A 12,403-nucleotide genomic window follows, 5' to 3' on the forward strand; every position below is an offset into this window, starting at 1 on the left:
TTAGACCTGTCTGTCCCGAGTACGCGGTTAAACCCACGTGGAAGCCAAAACGTTGACATGGCGTGCTGTCAAGCTTTAGATTCGCGAACCGCGATAAGCTCCACCGGTCTTGCAGGTGGCCTATGACGACGCCTGTCCTGTTTTACAGATATCTCGGCTACGGACATGTTCCATGACATCGTGCTTTGTCACACGAATGACGCAAACGAAGGCTGAATCCTTCAGAGCAAGGTTGCTGCAGATGTGGTGGGGTTGCATGAACGAGCCGTATTAAAGACGACGATCTTCTTAAGATTATTTGGATAGATATTTCTGATTTTTGACAGAGCAAAAGACATCTGAGTGAATACTGATATCATCATGGTTGCTGAGCTTAGGGGTCGTGCCCTTGTGACCGTCATCCTATTGACGTCGGGTGTTGACTTTTTGCTTTTCGGAGTAAGAGGCCTTGAAAATTTATGAGATGAGCCGACACTAACTCTTTCGTAGTATGATCAAGGTATTATACTAAATTCTCTGATAGACTTTTATTGACAGTGCAAAGGGTTGTTTGGTGGCATCCTGGCCGGAACTCGGTTCCAGAACATGCTTGGAAATCGTGAGTAACGTCTCATCGCTTGCACGTGCTGGCACTGAACAAAGATAGCAAACTCCACAATGAGCGGTTTGGTCACTGCCATCTACGATGTCGGATGTGCATTTGGTGCTGTTAGTGCCTTTTTGTTTGGTGAACGAATCGGTCGAAAGCGATCCATCATCTATGCCAACATCATCGGTAAGACATGGAGTGAACGTTGTCAGCTCAATACTCATATTCGCAGTCATCATCGGCGCAATAATTCAGGCCGCTTCTTACTCATACGCCCAAATGTGAGTTGGGCGCGTGTATGGCCTGTCCAATGCTGACTGGGCTAGGTTCGTTGCTCGGATTATCGCTGGTATTGGCATCGGCCTTAGTACCGTTGCTGTTCCCATCTTGCAGTCAGAAACCCTTCCAGCACACAATCGCGGATCATTACTTGTAGTTCAGTCTGCTCTGATTGTGGTTGGCATCTCCGTCGCAAGTTGGGTCTGCCTGGGTACTCTGTACGCCGAAAGCTCAATGCAGTGGCGATTTCCAGTACGACAACCATGTGGTGTGGAATGACTTCTTTTCTAACCTGCATCTAGATCGCTTGTCAGATTCTATTCTCCTTCGTGGTACTCGTTCTTTGTCTATGGCTCCCCGAGAGCCCTCGGTGGATGGCCAAGACCGGCAATGTCGAGGAAGCCCGTAATCTCATCTCCCGAGTTCTGGACAAGCCACTCGACAGTGAAGAAGTCGAAAGCCAGCTCTCAGAGATTCTCAAGTTCCTTGCGCTTGAGGAGGAAGCTGGAGAGGCTGCTTGGCATGAGATATTCCACAACAACACCAAGTCGCGAAATCTTCAGCGCGTCTTGTTGGGTATGGGGCCGTATTTGATGAATCAGTGGAGTGGAATCAACTCTCTCAGCTAGTAAGTGAACAGAACGCATTGGTTGTTCTAGAAGAACTGATCTAACAATCACAGCTACCTGGGCTATATCCTGCAGACATTCCTCGGATACAGTCAAGTCGTGTCGCTTGTCCTCGCCGGCGTCGCCTTCACCCAATGCGCCATCTTCTCAACACCGCCCTATTTCTTCATTGACAAGATCGGCCGCCGAAACACAATCATGCTCTCATCAGGTGCCTGCGCCGTCTGCCTGTTCATCATCTCAGGTTCTCTCCAACACCAACGCTCCGCTGACGCTGCCGCTGCGGTCGCATTCATCTTCTTGTACCTGGACTGCTACGTTCTAGGCTTCCTCCCCGTTTCGTGGTCGTATTCTGCCGAGATCCAACCTCTCCGCGTTCGTAACAAGGCGACCGCTATCGGAGTCTTCAGCCACTGGGTAAGCCCTCACCACTTCGACCGAGCATATTGGAGGCTAACAATTCGCAGATCAGTAATTTCGTCGTCGTCATGGTCACGCCTATTGGAATCAACAACATTGGAGGCAACTTCTTTTGGATCTGGGCCATCATCTGTGCCTTGTTTGTGCCAGTTGCCTACGTCTTTGGTGTGGAAACTTCGGGGCGAACTCTGGAGGAGGTTGACCAGATGTTCTTTGACGAGCCGCGGATTATGATGGGGCTGAATCCTAATCACAGAAGGGTTATCAGGGCGTCTCCGGGTGGAGAAGCCGCTCAGGTGAGAGTGGTTAAAGCTCAGGGTGATGGAAGTGATCTTGAGGCGACACAGCCGGAGAAGGCTTAGATGCCTCAATCAGACAAGGGGTGCCAAAGTGTTGTCACGGGTGCAATCTCTGCCAAGTGTCTTGGATTCAGGATCATAGTTACTACGGGAAAGTGTAACATTAAGTCCTCCTCCTCATCAATCACCCCCCCTATCATACCAATTCACACCCCGGGCTTGAAGCTGAGCTGCAAACAGGCTGCGAGGCTTCACCTGATTACCTGACTGGATCAAGGTTGCATTCCCATTCGAGTCACCAGGGCTTCCGCAGCCAACACACCAGTTGATCCCCAGCGGAGGAGACTCAAAGGTGACGTCGCTTCGCAAGTTCCAGCCGACACCAGCGTTCACGGCCCAGCCCCGGCCCGTGGTGCCTCTGTTCCCGAACTTGGTTGGCGCCGAAGAGTCTTCGGCCAGCAACCCGGTGGACCATCGCTCAAAAGGTTCGAACTTCTGGTCACCGGAATCTGTCTCGTAGCGGGTGACGGCATTGGGTCCCGGGGTGAAAGAATCAGTGGAGACCGTATAAGATCTGGCTGTGTCAAGCCCAACTTGGGCAAGGTCTTGGATGAGAACCTGGCTGCCCCTGAGCACAATGTCAGAAGGCAGAGATGTTCCCTCAATGTCCTTGTTTCGATTCATGATGGTGTCCTGGATGGTGATCCTAGCTGCGTCTCTCTGAATCTCAAAGAACTTGTTGAAGCCAGTTAAGTTCAATCCACTAGCCCAACTATCAACCGTCCAAGATGCAAACCTGACTGCAGCGTAGTTGCAAGTTGTGTAGTCGAGCCGAGTCCCAGAGCAAGTATCTGCGCCAGCTTCTATCTGGAGGTTCGCAACCCCCATCTCTGAAGTTGGCTCCGGCGGGGTGTAAGCCCGGACTTCGGCTTTCATGTACACCGAATTGAGGTTATCCGTGAGGGGGATCTTGAACGTGATTGTGTTGCCACTAATGGTCTTGATGATGTTTGGCGCCATGATCTGAGTTCCCACCTGCCATCTGGTTAGCATTGTCTTGTCTTCAAGCTCAAAGACCTTACCGATATCCATTCTTGGTGGTTACCGTTCTTCACCAAGTCACTCATTCCATTCGTCCTGACCCAAGACTCCGTCACAGCTCGAGCGATGTAGACAGTCTGACCGACCACGAACCCAGAGGCATCTTTGACTGTGACCGTGGAAGCCCGGACTGGCACATAGCTATTGGTGATCCTAGACCTGTATCCAAAATCCGCCTTAGGGGCAATACCGAACCTCCCAAGCGTGAAAACGGGCCTGGTAGGTTTTCTCTTAAGAACGATAGTTGTGTCTTTCTCGCCGGTGCCCCTGACGATGACATTGCTGTACAACTGGATGCCGGCCGTCATGTAGAACTTGCCCGCTGGGATGCGAACAGTGCCTCCACCGTTTTGCCATGCTTGATTGATGGCCTGCTGAAGAGAGGGGCCAATATCATCGGTCGCCTTCGTCGGAAGGGCAAGGACGGTGTTCCCGTTACCGATGGTCGGAAGGGCCGAGTCCGAGTTACGATAGCCGCAGTAGCTAAAGTCGGGCAATTTGTCACCGCGAGAGCTGGCGACAGAAGCCCAGTTGACGACGGGGTCTCGCTTGAGCAGGCCAGCTTGAGCAAGGCGGACGGTGAACCAAAAGATGGTAATAAAAGTAAGGGTCATTGCAGAAGGTGTGTAGTGCAGTTGTTATGAAGATTGGTTGGTTTGTAGCGATGTATTGATTGCTTGAGCTGGGACTGACTCAAACGATAGGAACTTGATGTTGAATATATATGAGTTGTCCAGTGATTCAAAGACAGCACGGCCTGGACGCTTCGAGAACTCAACCGCCTCGTCCCCTTGGAACGGTCGTCGCTGGTCCAGGCGCCCGGCACATCTTTCGCCTTGGACTTGATGCTAGTGCCAGACTATCGAAATGTGACTTGTCAAGTCCGAATTTCAGGCCTTGTAATGCTAAAACTCATCCTCCCTCAATGCTATTCGCTTGAGGCTTCTAGCACTCGACCCAAAAGCAGACGGGTGATCCCGCAGCCCTCTGCATCTGTGTTAAGGCTTCACTGCCACCAGAATCGTACGATCAAACCCGACTTGCACAGCCCAGGGTCTGTCACTTCCAGGCATGCTCTTAGCGCTATCCTATGCCACAGTTCTCGAGATTACCGCGGAGCGCAACAGCGTCGGTAGTTTCCGCGGCTCTCAAGGGAGCAGGTCTTTTCGAACAAGACGGGGAGAAATAACACAGAAGCCTCCCATCCAAGGGTTCGCTTGACTTAGTCCTTGGATCAGACTTCTTCATCAACCTCCTAGGATTCTAGTAATGGGCATTCTGAGCTCACTGAACAGTTATTGCGATGAGTATGTTAACCATCCTCTCCTCCATTCGTCCTGCGCATGATCATTTGATTTCTTTCTAGACCTAAACTCGCTGTCACTGGGCGTTCCAAGGGAAATATCGTGAGGGTTAGTACAGTTCCTAGCTCATGGCGACTCTCAAGATCGATAGAATGATGGAGGAAGTCTATTTCCTCCCAAAGATGCTTAAATCTACACTTTCCGGGACTAACATGATAGCTTACAGCTGCAACCAGCCACCTCTAGTACTCTAGTTAAGCATGCTGTGTCATGTGCATCTTTTGCGTGACTCTTTTGTCTGAAACAACCTTTTGACGAGTAACATCTGGAAAAAAGTGTATAGCAGTCAACATAACCTCTAAGCAAGATCTCAAGTGTTCAAGGAAGCGGCTCTCAAGGGGCAATGCTTGACGGAAGAATCCCCAACCTTGGCAAGAGGACCCCTACTCGCAGTCTCAATGGCGTCGATCGCCATACCAAGCCCCCCATTTGAGTCAGCCATTCCGGTCGGTATGAAGGTTAATCCAGACGTTGGTCTAAATAGCCTCTGCGTTCCTATCCCGGGGGTGGCGTTGACCAGACCGGATCCGGCCCGGATCCACAAACTGGGCATGTCACCGTCCCGGAGACTATCCTCCAATTCGCTCAAGTGTAGTAAATGTGCAACATGGAAGTTGCCGCGAGCCTCCAAGCCAGTACTTGCTCTTGTCCAAGTTCGGCTTTCCGTTAGGGACTCCACGGGCCACATGGCCTCTCGAGCAATGCATACAGGTATACAAGCCTTTTCCGCATCCATCCCGAGCCATACCACGTCTCTGGGGACCAAAGGCGTTGAGTGGAGCTCAATTGCCGAGTGAAGATCAGCACCCATCGCATTTGCCATGGTCCACGCTGAGTGTGGGTAGTTGACTCACTCTGCGTAAAGTTGTCGATTAACGGGCGTGCCACGACAGAGAAAGCAGGGCCTGATCTCCGCCGTTATTCTCAGCATTCTGTATGATTTACAGCCAGTGATGCAGCGCCTGATTTCTTGGCAGTGGAGCCACTGATGGTCCTTCAATGTGTCTGGTGCTTGGATGGAGGCGATGCAAAGGGTTCCCTGTAATAACGCTTCTGACGACATCTGTACAACACGATAATTATCGTCCAAATCGGATGATTTTTTTCTTAGAGATAGCGACTTTTCCCGGACAAGATTCGGAGATAAAAAGGTGATGGAGGACGCTCAGTGAAAATGTCGACCGTTAGTGTGTGACGCTATCTTGGCCCTCAATCACATCATCGCGTCTCTAACAACTTTGTCATTCGCCGAGATCCCACACTCACGAAACGTCAATTTTCTTAATGGCTGTCTCGAACTTCAAGGTCGTCATTGTAGGGGGCGGTCCAGTTGGTTTGGTGGCAGCTCATGTCCTCTACAAGGCTGGTATCGACTTTGTTGTCCTGGAGCGTCGTGAGAATGTTGTCCTTGATCTTGGAGCAGCCCTGGTCCTTGCACCACATAACATGAGGGTGATGCACCAACTTGGCCTCTATGAGAAACTGATGGAAATTGGAGAAGAGTTGCTCAATACGAAGGGCTTCCTCTTGAATGGATATCAGTTCAAAACGGGTACAGAGCTCCAGCTTCTGAAGCAAAAGTGTGTCATTCAGATGTCTATCTCGGTGAACCGCGCTAACTTTCGCAGTCATGGTGTTGGGCTGGTCGCATTTCACCGTGCCCAACTCGTCCAAGTTCTATACGACAATCTGCCAGAGGAAGCCAAGTCAAAGTATTTCCTCAACAAGAAGATCATCGCCATCGACTCAAGCGGCGAGGGTGTGCGCGTAATTTCCGACGATGGCAGCATCTACGAGGGCTCCATCGTCCTGGGCGCCGACGGCGTGCACAGCATCACTCGCAATTTCATGAGAGATATTGCCCTTTCTGAAAAGCCCCATCGTGACTGGGACCCAAAGGAGCCGTTCACATCCGTGTACAAGTGTCTGTGGGCCAGCTTCCCGCGTCCTTCCGAGCCGGGAGCCAACTTTGAGACAACAAGCAAGGACCAATCGGCAATGTACCTCACTGGCCGCGAAAGGGGCTGGATTCTACTATGACAAGTCTGAACCAACAACTGCCCTGCGATCATATTCAGAGAAGGAAGTCGAGGAGGTGGCAGCCAAGCTAGCCGAGTTCCCAGTCACCGAGACCCTCAAAGTCAAGGACGTCGTCAAAGAGCGATTCACATGGGGCATGTCGGATCTCGGCGAAGGCATCCTAAAACACTGGAGCTACCGACGCATCGTCCTCACGGGAGATGCCTGTCACAAGTTTACGCCCAACGCCGGCTTGGGCCTCAACAACGGGATCCAGGATGTCGTCGTGTTGTGTAATGGGCTGCACCAAGCCGTTGCAGACGGGAAGACTGACACCGCCAGTCTTACGAAGGTGTTTGAAAAGTACCAGAACGACAGAACAGAGGCTGTTGAGAAGGACTACAAACAGTCGGCGTTGGTTACAAGGTTGCAGACGTGGGCGAGTGGGCTGTATTACTTTCTCAGTCGGTTTGTTCTCTCAAACAACTTTGTTGCCAGGTTTGTTGCGCGGTTTGTCACGTCGCCTCACATTAGGAAAGCAAGGGTTTTGGATTTTGTTAGGGCAACGGAATTACCACTCGGTAACGTCGGGTGGCAATATGCCATCCCGCAATGAAGACTGCCAGACGGGCTGCGCATGGTTACAACTTCGTTTTATAGTGCTTGTGTTTTGGATAGAGTGGTTTTCACTTGGCAACTCCCGCGTTATAGATTGAGCTTCCAATGCATTTTCAGTCAAAGCCTCGTTGTCCAGGCGTCAGGGAGGATACTATTGGATGCAGACGGGAGAGTGCTTTATTGAGGGGCTGGCATGTGTGTGTGACACGACTAGGCATGGATGTGAGCGGGGCTAAGCTGGCCGAGACTGCTGATACCAGCGACTACGTCATGGCCATGACGAGATTGGGAAAAATTAATAAATTCACAGCACGACACGATCGTAACCTTCGCTCCAAGAAGTCGCCATTCAAGGAGCAAGATGAACAATTAAAACGTGACCAAGCCAAACTCAAGGACCTGGACTTGGAGTTTAGGGAAGTCGGTTTGGGAGGCAAATTACCAGGCGGCATACCAGAGGACGCCAGGCCTGATTGGCTAACGGACCGGGTTCTTGCGATACAGAAGCTCAAGAAACTGGTAGAGATGGGTCCTGATCTAAAGAGTGTCGAACACGAGGAGGCCCAGTACCAGGCAAAATGTCGAGAGGAAGAGAAACAATACTTCTTTGCCCTATTGAGAGTCTTTGGAGACCGCGGCCGAGGGTGGACAATGGAGTTCTATGGCCTGAACGGCCGCACCGCCGCAACAGACATGGCGACACCGCAATCCATGGCCAGCAACGCATCCACCCCTTCTCCTGAGAACGATGAAGCCGGTGACCTACATGGCGCTGATGAGTGGGATGTTCCAGACGACGTCGAGGATCCCACGCCTCTCACCCCACACCCGAACATTCACTTGGATAACCGCGCCGCCGCTCGCAAGAGGAGGATCACCAAGTCAACCGAAAGGCCCAAACAGCGGAAACGACCCCGTCACAACAGCGTCCAGGGCTCCCTAGCCAGCGACCGAACCATCGAGTTTGATCAAGTGTTTCGGGGTGGCAAGGCTTAAACCAAGTACAGACTTGCCCGGTACCCGTCATAAGGCGGCGCTTGGTATATTTTGGAATACAGGGAGCACGAGAAACATTTCTCTAAGGACCCTATTCATGGTGCTGCAAAGCACTTGGACTCTGACGCCCATGACAATATGGGGAGAGGTCATGAGCAGGCAATCCGGGAACTCGGGATCCGCGTGCTGGGTTGCAATGAAGCACTAGCCAGCAAAAACAACGCTCTTTTCGACCGAGCCTTAGTCAAAGATGCTGAGATGCCTGGTGGAAGCAGGCGACCAAACAATGAAGCCCGCAAAAGTTGCTTCAGACCACCCGCGGTACGAAACACCGCCAACATCATGACGGTAAAGCCAGGCGACATATATGCCACCCGCTGGCAGGAACACAAAGGTCTTTATCCCATCTACATACTTCCGCTCGGGGTTTGCCCACGTCTGGGCTTCACACAGAGCGCAATCGTCCAGACCAAACTGGCCACTCAGCTACCCTCCTGTTACGAGTTTGACCCAAAGACGGACAGCGAGCCTAATCCCTATAACCACAACATAGACAGCTTCTCAAGGGCTCGGCTTATTCTAAAAAGGTATTGGCGGACCCCGTAGGGGACTGGTCTTCTGTTACTAGCACGACTGTGTATAGTAGTAGTAGTAGTAGTAGTAGTAGTAGTAGTAGTAGTAGTAGTAGTAGTAGTAGTAGTAGTAGTAGTAGGGATAAGCCCCACCCCCAGAAACCGCGCACCCCCAGAAACCGCGCACCTTTTTCCCCACCAACACATCAATCTTCAATTATCTTCAGACCGCGATTTCTCATGCAATATTAAAGCTATCGCGATAATTCTTGTATTTTTGGAATCCTCATGCCTAAATACACTGAAACCGACATTCAAAACGCTCTTCAGGAAGTCCGCGAAGGCGTGGCCGTGCGGACTGCTGCCGGGCGACATGGCGTACCAGAGTCAACCCTCCGTGGCCGCATTTCTGGCTCTCAAAGTCACACCATAAGTCATGAACACTTCCAGAAGCTCTCAGCAGAGCAGGAAAAGCACCTCGCTGCTTGGATCATAGCCCAAGACGACCTCGGCTTTGCCCCAAGCCACGCCCAAGTCATCGACTTCGCGGGCCGCATCGCCAGACTCAACGGCAACGAGGAACCTATTGGGACTCACTGGATGGAGGGTTTTCTGCGCCGTAACGAAGGCGTAAAGACATTGCGAGGTCAGAGGCTTGATTCAGCGCGATTTAACGGAGCAACTATTGAGAATATCAAGGGTTTCTTTCCTCATCTCGCCGTACCAGTTATCCAGGATATACAGCCGGAAAACCGTCATAATATGGATGAAATGGGTATCATGGAGGGACTCGGATATAACAGTCTCGTACTAGGAAGGGCAGAGAAGAACCGTACGGTCGTTCAGAACCCCGGCTCAACAGACTGGACTACAATCATTGAGTGTATCTCGGCCACGGGGAAAGCGTTGACGCCGCTCGTCATCTACAAAGGACAGACAGTTCAACAGTCTTGGTTTCCTGAAGACCCTCATTTCCTTGACTTCCTGAAGGATTGGGACTTTACATGTAGTCAAAAGGGCTGGACTAATAACCACATCGCGACTCTGTGGCTCAAGAAGATCTTCATCCCTCAGACAAAGCCGGCAAAGGAGGGAGACAAAAGACTGCTTATTATTGACGGCCACGGCAGTCATATCACCGAAGAATTCATGTTTGAGTGCTTCTGGAATGATATATATATCCTCTACCTTATCCCGCATTCTTCCCATGTTCTTCAGCCTCTTGACCTCGCCGTCTTTGGTCCCCTTAAGCAGCGATATCGTCGTCTCATATCCTCGCTTTCCTCGATCCAAGCACACACACCTATCGGCAAATGTACGTTCCTACGATGTTATTATGAGGCAAGGAAAGTAGGGATGACGTCTAAGAATATCCTTGCAGGTTGGAAGGCTTCTGGACTTTGGCCGGTATCAATTGCAAAGCCACTGATGAACCCCATGACAACCTCATTGCCAGAGACCCCAAAAACACCGCAAAAGAGGGCCCATTCGCCATCCCCTTGTCTTTTCAAGACCCCTACATCATCACGAGAGCTTCGGGCTTCACTTGAACGCATCCCTTCGGCGTCAAAGCTTGATGGTACGATGCGACTCTTTATAGGGAAAATTGGGAAGGATATGGACCGCAAAAACGTCACATTGGCGAGTCAAGAAAAGGAATTATTGCTCTTTAGGCATGAAAGGGAGGAAATGAAGCCCAAAAGAAGAAAGAAGATTCCCTTCGATCCCAATGTACGCTTTGCAAAGGTTCCTGATATTGATAAGGCCCGTCAGGAGATGTTGAAGCTTCTGAAGCCGAGGGAGACATCAGAAAAAGTCAGGAAGTGGAAAAAAGCAGACCTATTTCATGAGTGGCAATTAGAGATTACGGGAATGCCAGATTTAGTCTTCTCGTGATGTTGTTATGTTGTTAAAATTGAGGTTATTTATGATGCTTGAAATGAGCGATGTTCGTGATGATGCGCGGTTTCTGGGGTGCGCGGTTTCTGGGGGGTGGGGCTTAGCTTTTGGATATAGCATCATTACGCATAAATTACACTGCATGGAAATTTTTAGAGATCCGGACACATTCTAACCGTTAAATGCGAAAATCCCCAGTGGTTGCAGCCATATTGGTGGTAATCGGGTGTCCTAGAATTTCGCACCTGTCACAGGATTTGCCACCCACTCTATGAGAGTGGGTCTCTTGCAATCTAGACCCATGGGTAGATGCACAGGAGTTGACGGATACACACATGAATAATACACACACTAATTTATGGAAAAACTATTCTCAGACGACATGACACCCTTTGAATTGGACTGGACTGGATCCGAACCCTAAATCCAGTCCTGTCCAATCTAACAAGATCACCGGACCGTGGGTGTTGTGTGGCTATGCATTCCCACCATCAAATTATCCCGCCGGCAAATGCCAGACTTACCAATAAGCATACTCTAGTGTTCAGCCTAACCTGTCTTCTCAGGGCCCTCTGCCACCCTCCATAGCTCTTGGAGCGCCATCCAGATGTCATAATTAATCACTGTTTTGCATGTTGGTGTGGAGTGAGTTGTAAGAGAATTCGCTGGAAAAATTCCAAACATTTAGGTAATTGGTCAGACCGGCGCGCCCGGCAAAAGCTTAACCTCTATATATACAGGAGCGTGGAAGCCTTGAAGGCTTCGAGGGATGAGTTCCAACAAGGAATTGTTATTATCACCAATTTGAACTCGCGCTTCTGTCTTGCCTTTATCATTTTCCTGCTCTATTTGATCGGTTGAAGCATTCAGATCACAGCGCTTAGGAACCTCTTTATCAGTCCCATCTCGAGCAACTACTTTCCTATTCCAATCAGGCTTATTGGACGCGTTGGTTCCTAAATGCCTGAACACGGTACCCTTCTCGGCCCCCTCACCACGGCCTGGTCTCAGCCAGCGAGCTGCTCCATCTTCTACGCAGCTAATTCAGATTCTGATGATTCGTTATCTGGTCAGCGTTGTGTAAACGTCGATCGGGATGGTTTTGGAGATACTGAGGAGGATCCCGACTGTTGGCCGCCACGAATGAGAGGAGTTAAAGATCATGGCCTCCCACTTTACGGCTGGGGATTTTACTCCCCAGGCCTCGAATGTCCGATTGGATACACAAGCGCTTGTACGGCCATTTCTGGTGGCCAACAGTGGCAGGTACAATTCGAACCCGGGCCCAGGGAAACCGCTGTGGGCTGCTGTCCGAAGTATGTCAACCCTACCAGATCACTAGGGACGAGCATTGCCGAAACTGACTATTGGATGCTAGGGGATTCTCGTGCTCTGTCATCGAAATCGACCGGGCTGGTGGCTTCACATGGGCCCAGACCTGCCTGGCCACTTCCATATCCACAAACGTCCTTTACAATTTTCGGTGTACAGGCACTGAACACACTCTCCTATTCACGACTGTGTTTGTCGAAGAACCTACATCTGGCAATACGGATACGAATAACGGGAACACAGTCACCGTCACCGCGACGGTAGAACCAAAACCTACCAAACCAGA

General features: G+C 50.7%; 3 protein-coding genes across 3 annotated transcripts; 2 read left to right on the top strand and 1 right to left on the bottom strand.

Annotated features, from left to right (window-relative positions):
- Positions 1–360: 360 nt before the first annotated feature.
- Positions 361–2,279, top strand: MRS44_015806 (uncharacterized protein; the record flags this gene model as incomplete). Its single annotated transcript, XM_046278709.2, has 9 exons — positions 361–438; positions 490–499; positions 545–598; positions 647–775; positions 822–870; positions 916–1,120; positions 1,171–1,496; positions 1,551–1,914; positions 1,965–2,279. The coding sequence occupies 9 exons, from the start codon at positions 361–363 to the stop codon at positions 2,277–2,279; spliced, it is 1,530 nt and encodes a 509-aa protein (XP_046130046.2).
- Positions 2,280–2,288: 9 nt separating this feature from the next.
- Positions 2,289–3,931, bottom strand: MRS44_015807 (uncharacterized protein; the record flags this gene model as incomplete). Its single annotated transcript, XM_046278708.2, has 3 exons — positions 2,289–2,361; positions 2,419–3,251; positions 3,299–3,931. 3 exons carry the CDS (start codon positions 3,929–3,931, stop codon positions 2,289–2,291), a joined length of 1,539 nt encoding a protein of 512 aa, XP_046130045.2.
- Positions 3,932–9,174: 5,243 nt separating this feature from the next.
- MRS44_015808 (uncharacterized protein) lies at positions 9,175–10,782 on the top strand (the record flags this gene model as incomplete). Its single annotated transcript, XM_065619358.1, has 2 exons — positions 9,175–10,201; positions 10,268–10,782. The coding sequence occupies 2 exons, from the start codon at positions 9,175–9,177 to the stop codon at positions 10,780–10,782; spliced, it is 1,542 nt and encodes a 513-aa protein (XP_065475430.1).
- Positions 10,783–12,403: the final 1,621 nt, after the last annotated feature.

Source organism: Fusarium solani, assembly GCF_023522795.1.
Source record: "Fusarium solani strain SB1 chromosome Unknown bctg00000011, whole genome shotgun sequence".
Classification (NCBI taxonomy): Eukaryota; Fungi; Ascomycota; class Sordariomycetes; order Hypocreales; family Nectriaceae; genus Fusarium; species Fusarium solani.